Source organism: Lygodium microphyllum, chromosome 2, assembly GCF_053477565.2.
Source record: "Lygodium microphyllum isolate KBCC chromosome 2, Lygodium_microphyllum_v1.1.10, whole genome shotgun sequence".
Classification (NCBI taxonomy): domain Eukaryota; kingdom Viridiplantae; phylum Streptophyta; class Polypodiopsida; order Schizaeales; family Lygodiaceae; genus Lygodium; species Lygodium microphyllum.
This window is the reverse complement of record NC_141136.1, coordinates 147,260,590-147,277,412: the sequence shown is the minus strand read 5'-3', so window position 1 is coordinate 147,277,412 and position 16,823 is coordinate 147,260,590. Positions and strand designations below refer to the sequence as shown.

The 16,823-nt window shown below is 40.6% G+C and overlaps 1 protein-coding gene across 2 annotated transcripts; it reads left to right on the top strand.

Annotated features, from left to right (window-relative positions):
• Nucleotides 1-3,044: 3,044 nt before the first annotated feature.
• On the top strand, nt 3,045-6,789 carry LOC148040446 (glutathione hydrolase 1-like). Of its 2 annotated transcripts, none has more exons than XM_087699469.1 (7): nt 3,045-3,291; nt 3,399-3,784; nt 4,475-4,963; nt 5,115-5,353; nt 5,482-5,752; nt 5,917-6,054; nt 6,256-6,789. In XM_087699469.1, the coding sequence occupies exons 1-7, from the start codon at nt 3,111-3,113 to the stop codon at nt 6,523-6,525; spliced, it is 1,974 nt and encodes a 657-aa protein (XP_087555595.1). In that variant the 5' UTR covers nt 3,045-3,110; the 3' UTR covers nt 6,526-6,789. The 2 variants fall into 2 exon arrangements, with proteins under 2 accessions (XP_087555595.1, XP_087555590.1); XM_087699464.1 differs by having other exon boundaries at nt 3,047-3,291; nt 4,445-4,963.
• The last annotated feature ends 10,034 nt before the right edge of the window (nt 6,790-16,823 follow it).

The window sequence follows — 16,823 nt, the reverse complement described above, 5'->3', positions numbered from 1 at the left end:
CTTGTAAAAGAACGATGCATCTACATAAGAAATACAAGTAACAACAACTTTGTCAAGCACTATTCTCATCCTTGCATGCCAACAACACAAAGTCAACATGATGATAACAAAATCCCAACCAGATCTTGAGAACAAAGATGAAAACAAATACGTGGTCTCACTATTACCAAACTACATAAAACAAATTCTCAATGCAAAGCTGTTACAGCTTCAACTCTTGAGCATCATTGGTATATCCATCCCAGTCTCCAAAATGACAACAACAGTGATTGCGAACGGAACCTTGGACCATCAATCAATTCTCAACAACCCTCTAGTCTCTTGGAATGATGCATCACTTTCAAAGTCATCTACTAGAATTGACTTGACTATGTCTGATATTGCATATGTGTTTTCTTTCAATATGATACATAATCCACTGATCCAAAAGTACATGGCTATAGGAGAATATCCACATCCAAGGACACGTCCTTGCATCCTTAGCAAAGGCAATCCATCGAAAGGATTCTAGAGCTCCATCGTGAAAGCTCTCCATTTGACCTAATGCTCCAAGCAGAGCACAAGAATGAAAGAGGTTACAATTTGCTTGATAATATAGTCGAGCTAGGAAGATGTTCATAACTACAAAAAGTGGATTCTACACAAATACTACATAGTTGAACAAATCCACACCATCAAAGTTCAGATGAATGCAAACGATGAGCCAACATTGTAGACCTAGCTATATGACAAGAATTTCCATGAGATAGAGGAGATAGCAGTTGGAGTGACTATAATGATAACTGAGAATATTGACCTCACCATAGATGCAACAAACGGTACAATGTGTAAGATCAACTGTATCGACACATCAAATGACAAAATGATATCATGAATCTAGATCACGATCTAGTCAATGAATCAACAACTCACCCTCTAGGGTGCAACAAGCACCAATGCAAGGTGCTGTGAATAGCAAGTGATACCATGAATTCATGATCTCATTGACACTCGCATACGTGATCATTGGTCATAAATGGCAAGGAGCCACAATCAACCAAGAAGTACTTCTACACATAAGAAGCATGTTTGCACCCAGACTAGTCTATGTAATGCTCTCCCACATAACCGAAAGAAGCAATTTGCGTATCATCAGCCTTTCAAGTCCATCTGCCTTCACTCTGACACCTTTCCTAATACCATGACTCAAGTAGAGAAACAACACAACTCAACAAAAAACAAACAAAGATTAAACACAACACATTTCATCACACAACAACCTCATACGCTTCTTGTGGCAAGTAATAAGGCAATCTTCTAAACCTTCTTTCAAATGTTTTTTGTTAATATACTAATATTTTTTCTTATTTTTTTCTCCTACTAATAAGTTTATTAACATACTAATGTGCTTTCCTCATTTTCTCCTTTACAAATACACATCACCCATTAAGGTAAAGATGACTATGGATAAGGTATGTACAATCCAAATGATACCTAGTATGTATAAAAATACAAATATATTACTTCACCTAACCACATTGACCTATGCATGGAAGTTGTTCCAACTATACATTCAAAACCATAGGAATATCCAACACCACCGTCTTGTAAATACACAAAATCATAGGTACGTAACGATAAACCAGATGAGAATGGCAAAACATCGTTACCATCAACATACGTCGATGGCTTCACAACACACAATGATCTCTAAAAACGGATGGCCACATCCATTCAATTTCTTGACAAGAACAATGTCTTGCATCAGATGACAAGATCGCAATTGGTACACAACATTCCACAAACTTTGCAACCTTTGTTTTTACTTGAAACAACAACGCTAACTCAGATGCACTTAACATGCAGGACTCCTCAAAGACATACTCAATAGACTTGAACTTGAGTACAAAGACTCAGTTGACAATCCACTACGAACAAGCACGGCTCAAGCGCTTCTAGACACAAGAACAAACATAATCAAAACATACACAATTGAGCTCTTGTACTATCATGGATTTAATATCTCGCTCACCTAGTTGGTAGAAGGCACGAAAAAAGAAGGCAAGGACATACTAGAAGACTACATGAAAAAGAACCACTACAATCACAGTCATGGCAATCTTGCAATAACAATCAAGAAGGTCACATGCCTATTGAGTATAGAGGTCTACACCCACACATATGGTTCCAACTTTGATCCATTCAACAACATAATCTACGTAACAAGCAAGTTCTTAAACACGACTTCTTCTCAAACATTAAAAAAAAACTAGCAATACCAACTTTTCTTGAATAAATGCAAACAGAAGCAAACCAAATTTCTGCCAGCGCCAAACTTGCAGCCTCCCAGTGCAAGTCTTGCCACACCAGCTCAACCACTTCCATATAATTCGGCATCATTTGCAACTAAAACCCACGAGCTAGTCTAGGAGTGCCAATGTAGAGACACAAAAGCAAGTACTTTATCTACAACATAAGATGTAAAAAAAAACAGCAAGGAGTATGTAGGACAGATGACCAACATCGAGAAAAGAATCCAACAATACCGAAGAAATCCTGTCAAGAAAATGAAGAAAGATAGAGAAACATTCTAGCCGTTCGAGGTTAACATAGAAGCAATAGTTGATAGCATAGACAAGGCTAGGAATTTTGAGCAGGCCACCATTCGTAAGAAAAATACAACAATGATAGGGTACAACAACCTATAAGAACACCCAACAAGATGTAAAAAAGTAATATTTTTTGAAGAGAAAAAACCTCATTTAATATAGCAAAAAAAAAGTGACTGTTCAAACTCATGATCATTGACTTGAACTGAATAAGTATACATATTCTTCTTTTGAGATTCTCTATGTATTTAAACAACACTAAATCTTATCTACAAATATACTTTACTTTAAAACACATCACATATCTAAACACCATCAAAACAAAACTTCTAAATAATAAACATGCAAGAATTACATATGAAACTTCATACTCCTTTACTTATCTGAACGTGTCAACCTAGTTCTTTGTAACCCTCCTAGTTCTTTGTAACCCTTTCTAAAATGATCACCTCATTGGATGGTGACGACTGACGAGGTTCCTTACCAAGCTCTCATGTGCGCAATGTATGAGTCATATTAACTATGGAGGTCATGGGTCGCATGCTTACAAGCATGCTGAACACACACGATAAGCTCATTGGGTGCGCTAATTTGCAATACGCTACAAAGGATTCGGAGACTTACAAGTCTGGCAGATCCTCGCTCCTGAGAATTGGGATCAGAAAGCAGATGAAAATGGACGATAGCTGCCATGCCCGACGATGTACGTCCTCTCTCTCTCTCTCTCTCTCTCTCTCGATGAATTGACGAGCTTTCATCCTATTCTCCACAATTATTGCTTCGCTTCGTTCAGCGTTTCTGTCCCTGCAGGTGTGCTGCTGGTGCTGCTATGCACCCTGCTCTGCATCGCATCGGGTATACACGGCGTCGATGCTGTAATAGGAGGGCGACGAACAAAGGCAGGTCGGCTCGTGAGGCGAGCTGCGAGAGGAGAATCCCGGGGCAGAGTGGCAGAAGGGTGGAGGGCGGCCGTCGCATCCGATGAAGGGAGGTGCTCCGCGATTGGGCGCAGAGTAATGGAGGACGGCGGAGGTAATGCTGCGGATGCTGCGGTGGCCACAGCACTGTGCCTGGGCGTGCTCAACCCCATGTCTAGTGGTATTGGCGGCGGCGGCTTCCTGCTCCTGCGCCTAGGAGATGGCAGCGCTACCCTTTCGTACGACATGAGAGAAGTCGCCCCTGCGGCAGCTTCCGAGGTGAGGCTCTTGTGCCAATCATGCCTGCATGAGCTTGACACGAATACAGAATCAACCATCACATACATAATTTCCCAACAGTAACTTCTTGTGCCAATCATGCCAGCATGAACCTCACACAGATATCTAAAATACAAAAATCAACCATCGCATGGTAACTTTGATTCCCAACCGTTTTGAACTCATAAGTTGTACTGATGGGTGTCCTACGATGAACAAAACTTTGGGAAGGCATAGACTTGTTTATGAGTGTTCTGGTCGTTTCTTTCTGGCTGGAATTCAACTGTGTGTGAAGGCTATAGTAATGCCATGGTTCGACTAAAAGCTTGATCAACATGTACAAGAGAAGCAGAGCAACCAGCTCCCAACTAGCTTGAACTAAGGCCTAACCAGCTCCCACCTAGCTTGAACTAAGGCCTATGCCTTTTGTCCTTCTTCCTAGCATTCTGTGTAGATTGGGAAAGACACAGGTCATATAACAGCATATGCCACTAGTAGCACCGACTATTTGTCCCTCTTGTGCCTCTGAGGAACTCCCTATTCCGGACATTGAAAGGCCAAGAACTTGTTTACTTCAACTTCTATGCTGTGCAAACTTCCAGCTCATAGGCAGTAAAATGTACATCAACCTGACTTTTCAGCATATCCCTTTCCCTGCAGGACATGTACTCAGAAGACTCTGATTCGCAGGTCAAGGGAGCACTCTCTATGGCTGTGCCTGGGGAGGTAGCTGGTCTCTATTTACTCTGGCAACAGTATGGGACCCTTCCATGGGGGAGCCTGTTTGAGGCTGCCATCACACTAGCTGAAGAAGGGTTCATTGTAGAACCATATTTAGCTGATTCCATCAATTCTTCATCGACGGCCATTCTAGCCGATGAAGGTTTAACTGAGATCTTTGCTCCCAGTGGTACTCTGCTTAGAGCTGGTGATATCTGTTTCAACAAGGCATTGGCAAGGACACTTAAGGCCATAGCCACAGAGGGTCCTGATGCTTTGTACAAGGGAGCGATTGGAGAAAATCTGGTAAGGGATGTCCAGGCAGCAGGAGGCATTCTCACTATGGAAGATCTCAATGCCTACACAGCAAAGGTGCGAGAGCCGGTTGTGCAGGATGTCCAAGGACTAACTGTTATTGGGATGCCACCTCCATCTTCAGGAGGGGCAGCCATGATTATGGTAAGCTTCGAGATGCTTCCTGTTTTCCTCATGTGGTCTTATTTCTTTACTGCTGTTTTGATGAAACAATATTAGAAACATCTGGCTGTAATTATTTCTTAACATTGTAAGCAGACAGCATCTGGCTGTAACTATCATTCAACTCTCGTAGGCCCTCAACATCCTTGCAGCTTACCCTGATCCTTCAAAAGCAGTGGCAGGGTCTTTAGGGCAGCATCGCATGGTTGAAGCTTTCAAACATGTTTTTGCAGTTCGTATGAACCTTGGTGATCCGGACTTCGTCAATATCACTGATCCTCTTGCAGACATGCTCAATGCAACATTTGCAGCTGAACTTCAGAAGCTCATTTCTGACAATAGAACATACCCTCCCACATTCTACGGGGGCAGGTGAAGTTTTCTGTTTTGCTTATTCTCTAAACTTCATTGCCTGATGCAGCTCAACTAGACTGATTTGTGAATGCAGCTAAATGTAAGTGTTTAAACCACAGCTTGTGGGTGGGTTATTTACTCTGCAGGTGGAACCAACTTAGCCAGTTAGAGGACCATGGCACAAGCCACTTCAACATTATAGATGAGGAGCGCAACGTGATATCCATGACAACAACTATTAATTATCCTTTTGGAGCAAAAATTCTATCTCGATCAACTGGAATTGTGTTGAATAATGAGATGGGCGATTTTTCTGTTCCCGAGAGTGATCCAGGAGAGACTCCTCCTGCAAAAGCCAACTTCATCATGCCTTTTAAGCGGCCTCTATCTTCCATGTCTCCGACCATTGTGGTGAAGGTAAGTGTAGCACATGCCTTCTGTGACAGATCATATAAAGATTTGAGGGTCACTCTATCAACCAGCAAGTCCTTTCAAGCAAGTTTAGTCAATTTTAGTCATGATATATCTTACTGGAAGGAGGGTTTTCAAGTGAATCTGGATTCCCAATTGGTTTTTAACAGGATGGAGAAGTGTTGGGAGCTTTGGGAGGGAGTGGAGGAGCAAAAATAATCACTACGTCTATCCAAGTGTTTCTCAGCAAGTTTTGGAAAAGTCAAGGAGCTCTGGAATCAATTGCTCATCCAAGGCTTCATCATCAGGTCTCTCTCTCTCTCTCTCTCTCTCTCTCTCTCTCATCTACGTGCACATGTTCCTACTGGATGCACACTCCCATACATGCAATTTTCACGCACGCATACACATGAAACTGTTCTTCTTTCTTCACAATTTCGACAGAGCCCCTTCAAGGCTCACTTTTTTCTTTGGACGGTCCAATCCAAATCTGGGTTTTTTGTTTGCAGCTAATGCCAGACATAGTCGATTATGAGGACTGGACAACTGCCATAGGAGATCATGTTGAGGAGCCCGAGTGCCTGGTAGACTCTCTGCAGGAAAAGGGTCATAACCTGACAGCAACGAGGGGTGCCATGGCACAGCTGATTGTGCAGGATCTATCTGAGCAATATATCAGCACGGTGATTGCCAAACCAAAAAAGAAGGGTGTGGTATGGGCGGGAAAGCTAATTGCAGTCAGTGATTTTAGGAAAGATGGATACCCTTCAGCCTTCTAATCTTCTGATCTTTTTCACGAAATTTACTTAAAAACACCTCTCAAAAATCCTTATCAGATTCAATCGTATAATTAACATCAACTGTACAAAACATTTAACGGGAGGAAAGCCGCCTGTCTTGCAAGCCAATATCTATCAGATTGGTAGATCGTAGGATGGAAGGGCTGAGGCCTGCTGATTAGGGGTCTCCCTTCGTACAGGCCATATAAGAGTACGTGTAGAGCTACTGAATTCATTCGACCCTGTGGTGCTATCTTCTGATAATTGACTCAAAACATCCGTTTGCCAATAATTGCATTTGTAAATTAACTGATGAGTTACACTCTAGTAAGTGGCTTAATGCATACGAAATAACAATGCTAGCTTTGCCCATGTGCTGCCAATGTAAACAAAAACACCAGCGGTTCGATCAACCTAAACACACCCTTGACATTACTCTCTCTCTCTCTCTCATACAGCTCCACCATGTGCCAAAAACCTAGGTCAACAAGATGACCATTAAGAACACACTGCTTACGCTTTTAGAACATGGACCAGCTCCATTAAGCTTTGCAAGCATATAAAAGAAATGTCTGTGCGAAATCATCGAGAATCAGCTTTAAAGAAGCTAGATTGATCCCAACGCCACACCAGGAGAATCAAGTAGACACATCTGGCATCGTAAACGTAACCAAATGCAGTGTTCTTGAGGCTGTTGCTGGCGTACGCATCAATTGATATGGACAGGTAGCAAGCATCGCTTGCAGCAAAGCACGAGAAGGAGAAAAAACATAATCCGTAGGGTAGTAGGATGAGGAAGACCTGGGCGGGTGAAACACATTAGCGCAGCCCAAAGCAGCCTAGAAGCAGCCTAGACTGTAGGTGATGACGAGTAGCCGATTGTGACGATGTAAACGCAGACAACACAAAATACGCAGCAGTTTTGTAGATAGGCATCGATTGATACGGAGAAGTGGTATTACTTGTTAGGCAGGGCGAACAGATGGCAGCTCTTGGAGAGCGACACGGTGGCCTGCTGGTGATATGGCATGCTCTATGGCAAGTCATGGTAGAAGGTAGGCTGTGGATGTATGATGGTTGGGGAGGAAGGCGATGACAATGATAAGGGATGAATATGACTATTCACATGATATCCTTTTATAAAAGATTTTTGGGCAGTTGTCTTGCTGTCAAATAAAATATCGTTTCAAATAAGTAATTTTGCTTTTGTAGGGTTAAATTTAGCTGGAAATGCAGGGTACTCTTCTACTAATCGGCGCCTCAAATTTACATTCTTTAACACTCCCTCCCACCTTATAATGTTGCCCAAGGAAGAAAGAGTGTATAAATTCAACGCAATGTGAGGGACAAGGGAATGTGAAATGCAAAGTGGGAAGTATGAATGTAGCAGGTCTCCTGTGCGATGCCCTCACATATTTGAGTGCTTTTTTACAATGCGATCATATTGATAGAAACAAAAGATACAATGATCAAAACTCTAAAAAGTAGCAAGAAAAGAAATTTTCCACACTCGCCATTGAAACTCTGGGTCGAAAAGTAACCATTGCCTCTTACCCCATTATGTCGATCCTAAGAGAGGGAAGAGTGCATTCAACGAAGAAGTGTAAAGTATGTGTCTCAATTGGAGACTTTGCGAAACAAATGGCATTCATAGTAGCCCCATTCAAGGTTGTAACTTGGCCTTGGGAGGATAAGCCTCTATGCAAGCCTAAAGTGAGTGAACGTCACCAACGATGAAGCATCTTGGGAGTGACAAACTATCCGAAGTCTCTTTCTTGGTAGGCTCCAACAATGTTTGTCCCTTGATTGAAATGCAAGCCATAAGCATAAGTACCAACATGTGACCTTCTGACACATATATCTCGACTTTGATTTCGTCAAAGGTTAAGGAGAGATCCTATTACCAAAATGTAGGAATGCTTAAAGTGCAAGAGTAGAAATGTGTAGCAGTAGAAAGAATACAAAGCTTGAGTGAGTCCTATGAGCTTTGAAGTTACATAGATGGAAAAAGGGGTCACATCTTGGTTAGCGCATAAAGACATCTAAACTGAGGGAGGAGCAACGTGGTGTTAGAGTATCTTGTGGGAGAGTGGTTGTATATTGGAAGTAGGTGACAACCCTGATGAGAACCCAAGTCTAGGTAGGAGCAATGAACCAATTAAAAAACCTTTCCTTCGTTGAGAAGGGGACTAGATAAGGGGGTTGTTTATTGGCCATGTGACTACCTGACTTCTATTGATCATTGTGAGCACCTTGTGGGCATGGTGGATGAGGCAAAAATGCAGGAGCGTGACCCTTTCTTGGTTGCCAAGGAGGTGTAGCATTACCCTCTCTTGGCAAGATAGAGAAGAAGTAGAGCCTCAACATTTTGGGTGGGATGCCCTTAGTCTTTGAATGACACTCGTTGTTGAAATGATATGAACTTTTCGTAATGTTGGCACAACCTATTATTTGGTATGTTTTTCCATCATGGCTTAAGACTCGAGGCATCACAAATTTAGGGTTGGCCACTCTTTGGCTTCCCTTTTTAAGAAGTGGATATTAGAGTCCCCCTCTAAAGATGGTAAGGGAGGCTTCTTACGGACTTGTTCATACAATCTTGTCAAATGCAAGAGTTTGATATGGTTTGCTACATAAAATTTAAATATTTTGGAATAGCATGTTAAAAAATGGAGAAACTTACTAATCATCCAACTTTGGAGGGCTAATGGTGATGCATCCAACATGTAAGTGTCAACACTTGGTCAACTTGATTATCAAGTCATCCTTCTCAAGGATTTTGAATTCTTGGATCCCATGGTCAAGGTTGATGCAATAGATAAGATTACGAGCCACACATAGGGGTCAATAAAATATACGCAACACTCAGATGCAAGGTCAAAACATTATAATTGAGAGTGAAACTCAAGTATGAGACTTTGCCTTAACAATTGTGGTTGTGGCATCATGGTTCTTCCAAGACTGAACTGCCTCATGCAACGACTATTATGGATCAAATTGAGGTTCTTGTTCCTCGATGAGGTTCCATGTAGATCTAGAGAATCCAACATATGCTAACTTAAGTGGGTAGCAGAACACTAGAAGATGGTTGGGTGGGTACTACAAGCAAAATAAAAAGGTCTACCATAGACGTGCGGACCCATCTAACTAGGTAGTCCATCATCATCAATGTTTGCACATGTTGAGCTTGCCATCTCAATATTTCCTACAAAGAGGAAGATAGCCCATTAGGTATTGGCATATGGGGAAATTATGTGGCCATTTGAGTGAAGCTTGGGGCTTGATACACACCGGATGGATATCCTTGTGTTTGAACTCCCAAGGGTGCTTAATTTGGGAGTGGAATTCCCACCACACTTGGAGCATCAATATTTTATTCATGCTATAAAGGAGTTTGACATATGGAGCTTGTGTTTCAAAGAATACGACCCCCCTTGGAGGCTATAGGTATAATGTGAGAAGGACGAAGTGAGTGATAAGTTCATGTTAAGCTAAAAAAGGTGCATTTTACATTAAATCTTAACTAGTTTATTTAAATAACCCAAAAACTCAAACTTTAATGCGATAAAGAGTTTCTATATCCCATATGTTGAGTCCCATATTTTGGTTTGTATCTCATTTATAAATATGCTTAGTCACTTGGTATCCCTTGGCATCCCAATCATTCAGTTCCAAATTGCCCACTTAGTCTCCATTAACTCTATCAACATGTGATTGCCAGCTCCATCTCTCAAGCCTTGGTGCCTTTATCACCAACGATCATCTAGCCTACAAAGGCACCTACCTAGTGTGTTTAGCACCAAATTCTTTATATCAACATCTTGGTCAACTCCATGACTAGTCTCTGCCACATGCTTTTTCTAATTTTAGTTGTCACCTAGTTGTTGGACATCATCTCCTTTGTGACAAACTACTTCTTTGACTACCCTTAGCACCTAACAATGTGTTCCCAGCTCTACCACCCTAATTTCTAGCCACATGGACAACTATTATTCTAGATCAAAATTAGTGGCATAGGTATTGTGTTGCTCCTAGAGGTCATGGTTTGCTGGACATACTCCTAAAGGCTACGTTTTTGTTGCACGTTTACTCTTCATTAGGGAAAACTTAGACTCAAGTTTGGGTTGTAAGAAATTTCACCTCAGCATAGAGATAGTAATTTGATAATCATAAAAAATGACACAAATTTTAAAAATTTTAAAGTTTTCTCATTTTTTCTTAAATTAGCCCATAGCTCATAGGTTGTTAATTAGCCCTAATTAAGAGTCTAGAGGTCACTCCTTGGAATAGACTACCCAATGCTTGGAATTTGATGGCTTGTATCTAGATTGATTTGAATTAATGGTGGACTTTCTTTTTATCAAAAGATTAGCCAAAAACATTCACGAAGGCTTGAGTTGTGCAAACCTCATTACATTTTGAATTGATATATTCTCATTTTTTGGAAGAAACTTCACAAACATCACAAACATGGATAGCTGGGATTGAATCAACATCACAAATGTACATGGAAATGTTCAAATCGTTATCAAAGATGTATAGGTGAGAGAGGTATCACCTCCATGTTGAGCTTGATCGTGTGTACAAGCCATTACGTAAGAGAAACGAACCGTGTCTCATATCTTCTACATCTAAAGAAATACGTAGGTAATAAGGAAACAAGAATATAAATATATGGACCAATGAAAAATTAAACCTAAAATATCATTTTCATAACTCTACACCTCCATTCCGGGTCCATTTAGGGATATAACATTCTTAGTTAGATTTGTTAGAGATAGTTATAATGGCCTCTTAGGATATAAAAAACAATTGGATGTGTTTAGTAATGTCTATAAGTTAGAAAGAGATTTGCCATAAAGAGGGAGAATCCCCCTTTTAAGCCAACACTAGAGTAATGCAAGCACAAACTATTACAAAATAAGGAGACTATTTTATAGTTGGAGAAACAAAGAGATCAATTGTGATGTTAAAAAACAATATTTGGGGTTCACAAATGGGATAGAAAACTTTGAAATATTCAAGATATGAAGTTATGAAGTGATGGCATTAAGAAGAGGATACACATAGTGAAATAAGTAAGCCCTAATTATAATTTAAAAATAAATATAATTAAAAATAATATTAATTTCCCCACTAACCTATAAAACCTCCCCCTTCCCCTTTCTTCACCTTAGGATATGGTAGAAGGAGGCTAATATACATATAAATATAAATATATATATGGAGAGAGAGAAAAGAAACTGAGTGTGTGATAGAGAGGTTGTGGTTATCTCTCCTATCAGCACTACCTCCACCATTGACTACCTCACCACCCCAATATTCCTTTTCTTCTCATCATTATCATCCCCTTGCCTCCTTATCATTCATCATAGCTATTCATGACAAGCCCATGCAAAAAAAGGAGTTGAGAAATGAAGGATGCAAAAGCAAAGGAAGGATACCAAAGCATGGTTGTCTAGCTTATAGATCCCAAAGTGTGGAGTGCCAAAAAGGGTCAGTCACCATTTTCCTAAATGTAACAATGACTATCCTATGATGGCCCACTTAGACCTAGTTGATTCTAACAATGTACCGAGTTAAATAGAATTCAATGGATCACTTATGTGCCCTATATTTGTAATAACCTTAGACCTTAGAGTTAATAACTAAAAGGAAAGAAAAGATTTTTTGCTTTTGGAATAGTAGTCATCTACATTGTCATGGCCGCCAATGTCATCCTCATCATTGTCACTATAACCAATGCCATTACTATTATCATCCTCATCATCCTACTTGCAACGTTGAAAGAGGGAAGCCATGATTGCAGTCTGGAGCACTAGTAAAGTAGTGACATGGAACTTGAAATCTCAATTGCCCAAGAGGGAGAAAATATGACCCGCATTAGTGCAAAATGCGAGATGATAGAGAGACTAAAAAGGCTATATAAGCCTTACCCTCTAAGGCTTAAGGCTACTCATGTATTTTGGAGAGTGCTATAGAGAGAGAGAGAGAGAGAGAGAGAGAGAGAGAGAGAGAGAGAGAGAGAGAGAGAGAGAGAGAGAGAGAGAGAGAGAGAGAGAGAGAGAGAGAGAGAGAGAGAGAAGTTGTATATGAGAGAGAAGGACAATAGTGGAGATGGGAGTGTAACTAGAGTGTAATAGGAGTCCCGAACGAGAAACTTCATGTTACCCTTCTTGTAACCCTACATGATTGAACTCTTCTCTCACTTTCCTCTAAAAAAGATGCATGAAGGCTTAAGCAATCTCCACGAATCTCAATCAAATCACTCTCTTCCCTCTGGGGAGGGGAAAGGATGGTGGAACAATGCTCAAGTGTCATGACCCACTTGATCCCAATCCACACCTTGCAATTCAGTTTCTTGTCGGCTGTGGCATAATGACTTCAACTTGGGTAATCTACCATCAAGAAAGCTAGGGTCTTATTGACTCACTGAAAGGAGATCATAATCCTATGTTCGACACTAACATTTTCAACAGTGCCCAATCTTTCAAAAACAACATCTAATAGCAACAAATCATGGAAGATGGAGGACATGTAAATCAGAAACAAAGCAAACCAACCACAAGAAGTTCTACAAGAGATAACTTTGCATGTTGCACTGGATCATCTCCTCCAAAAGGAAATGTTGAAACACCATTAATGTCCTCCAACCAATAGAAACAACAAGGCTCCTAGAGTTAAGTCAAATACTGGCCAAGGTGGCCAATCGGCACATGCAAGGGGAGTTCAGTTGATTGGAAGCCAAGGAGAATCACCTGGGAGCCAAGAAGGTGAGTCTAAAACAAACATCTTTGTCTCTATCTCAACAAACAATTGAAATTATGGAATTCTCAGTTTGAAAGCAAGGCTTTGCTTGGGGGTTGTGTCATGGCCCTAGTGGAGCCCCAAGAGGAGCACCAAGAAAACAGGGAATCTACTACAATAAAATCTATATTGTATCATCAACAACCATATTTTTCATATTTGATATGTCCACAACAAGGAAAAGAACACCAAGAACAAGAAATCTTCACGCAGCTTCATAGAAACCATTCTCCCATGACTTTAACTTGAACAAAATTGATTATGCTCTTCATATTCTTCATACAATTCTTCAAGAAATCACAAAGACACAAGAAACACCACTTTCAATGGAAATCATCACATAGTATTCTTCTTCAAAAGTTCCATAGCTTTCTCTCACAATCTCTCACTCATAGATACATTGTTTTTCATAAATTTAGCTATCTCTCACTCTCTCTTTCTCTCACATACATTCTCTCTCTCAATAGTACAATGATATAATCAAGAGTAATAATTCATATCCCCTAACAGATGATTTTTGATACTGAGAAGTGCTTAAAAATAGCCAAAAATTATGAATATCAAGGGAAAAATAGACTTCTCAAAGGCGACGGTGGCAATTAGTACGATTTTAAGTGGCAAGTCCCTAAAGCGCTAGTGCTAATTTTCATGGGAAATCAAATGGTGGCAGATGGCCAAGCTGGAGTTTTCCTACATGCAAAACGGCGTCAGGAATCCAACGCAAGTGTCAAATCTCAAATTTAAGTTCGTTTGATCCCCCATTTAATCCCCACAAGGTTCGGGGTTGTGAAGCAGCTACTGGATCTGGAAGCCGGCAAGAGCATGACGGGCCCCAACATAGTTGATTTCGACGTCACGGAGCCACCTGTCCAGACGGATCTCGAATCGGATGTCGTTTGCCCCTCCAAAAGCGAAAAAACCATTTGCCGGAAGTGTGAATGCAAAAGGTATGAACTAGATAAGTTGATTAAGAGATTAAAAGCTCTTAACAAAGAGCTTAAGAGGCAAGAAGCCACGAAATGAAATGTTGGGGGAGGGATGTCAGTTTTTTTGCGCTCCATTTTTTCCCCAAATCTCATCATTTTTTGATCGGCTAAGATAGAGGGAATCCTCCTAGCCATGAGATGTTTCTATCCTTCGCCCTCCATTGCCACAAACGGATCAAGGAATGATGTATTGAGAAAAGAGATAAAAAACCAGTCTTTCTCTCTCCTCCCTCTCTCTCCTACATAGAGGCAATTCTTGTGCAAGAAATCAAGAAGAAGAGGGGCTGAAGAATGCTTGTCCGGCTGTGAGATCGGATTGCTTCAAGATGAAGAGCAGGCTGAGGAAAGAGGTATAGCACTGAAGAATGGCTGTTGGCCGGTCTGTGCGCTGCCTAGAATAATTATTAAAAACCTTGCAACACACAAGACACGTGGTATGCTTCAATTTTACAAAGAAATTTGATTGTTTTTGTTGTTTCATGGTCCAAATGTTGTTCATATGCAATGAATTTTCTTTGGAACCTTGTTTATATCATGATTGAGGGCTGTAACTATAGAAATACAAAACCCGTAATGGTTTAGAGCCGTTATTAATTCTTTAAAACCCATAAAATGTCATTTTCAATGAAAATTAGTGATTTTTTTGATTTTGAGTTGGAAAAAAAGAGTGAAAATGGAATAAAATCAGAAAAAATGTTAATTTTCAGTCAAAATAATAAGCCAACACAAATAAATCAGAAAATATCTATTTTCATGAATAATAAATAGGAAAAAATAGAGAAAATTGAAGTTTTCGTGCTTTAAAAAAATGAAAAAATAAGATTTATATGCGTGAATGTTTGGAAAGGTTAAAGCATGAAGTTAAGCTTCATTTTGGCCTCATATTTTTGTTATAGTACGTGTTTATTGATTTTTACATACAAAAATGATACAAAACAACCATTTACACCTATGCACCGCAGCAACACCTAAACGGTAAGGGAGGGGGGGGGGGGGGGGGGGTAAAGTTTGTACGACGATCTAATTGCTGAAAAGATACAAATTCTAATTTTTCTCTTTGTGCATAGCATTTAGGGATCGTTCCATAATTAAATATAGGCGACTAGTAGCACGAAAGTTCCGGTGCTAGTCCCTAAAGCAGCGCGCACATAACACTTAGTTAAAATTCATGAAAGGGCTATTTTTCACACCTCACATGGTTGGTTTTTTAATCATAAAATGGTTGTGCACAATCATCATACACCTTGCATCAAGCATGCCACCACGTGGTATCTCTTGGAATGCATTGCACTTGTTTGATAAACTTTGACCAACGCTGAGAGGACAGAAAACCTAAGTCGTCGGTTAGACGGGTGCTTCCGTTGGGGAAAGTTTTGTGAGAAAAATCAAAATCTCCTAGAACACTAAATTATGAAAGAGTGGAGTTTGTGCGTTATGTTTTATATATTGGAGTGACGTATCTTGGGGCCAATCCCTGAGGTGTAAGAGAGTCGTAGTGGAGCCGCGACAGTTGAGGAGAAGAAAAGGTGAACGTTGGACTACATATTGGATACAAACGCAAAATCGTCATAAGCATTTAGTGCAAAGTGAGTTTTAGACGCTGCTGGCCCGCGAGGCCGTGTGGTGGGGTTGTCTATCGTATGCATGAGGTCCGGCTAGTGCCATAGCCAGTGCCAGCCCATTTCAGGTCCCATCAGTGGTGCGTCTGCCAAAAGCCGCTAACAAGTGGTGGTTCTCGAATCTAGGGTTTTTAGGGACCAAATAGTTGGTTTATGTCCTCTAACAAGAACCATCAAGCCGAAATACAAAAAGCAAAACGTGCTGAGAGGGCTAGATGGCAGTTGGAGATTGTAAGACGCTATTCTCCTCAAAGGAGCAGCCCGTTACGCATAAGTGGTAGTGGTTCTAGTAACCTAGGTGTTACGAGGAGCTCTTCGAGTGCAAGTGGAAGTCTTGGTACTTCCCTATTTCTAGTTAATCAACCCACAATAAGTGGGGGTGTAGTGTTGCCTACACAAACTCATGTTGTCAATCCGGTTGTAGCCATGGCACAACCTATCGCAATTCCAGCTGGTACACTAGATTTACTGGCATTAGGAGCACCATTGCCCATTTTCCATGGGTTAGTAGAAGAAGATGGAGAACTCTATATTAAGGAGTTTCAAACGCTCATGTTCAACTATTGAATCCAAGACGAAGGACAGCTAATGGTGTTCTTCAACGTGACGTTAAAAGGAAGAGTGGCAGTGTGGTATCAGAGTTTAGGAGCCGGAACCATAACTAGTAGTGCCTAATTATTTACGGCTTTCCGTAGGGAGTTTGCCCTTGAGAAGGGTGGACAATATTGGTTGCGTGTTCCGAATGTAACACGCCAAGAGCCAAATGAGAATGTCCAGGCATATGCCAAGAAACTAAAGCAAGTTCTTCGCAAAGTTAATGCTTATATTCCTATTCCAGCGTCTGCACAGTTGCAATATTTCCTACATGGATTGGATTTTAATATCC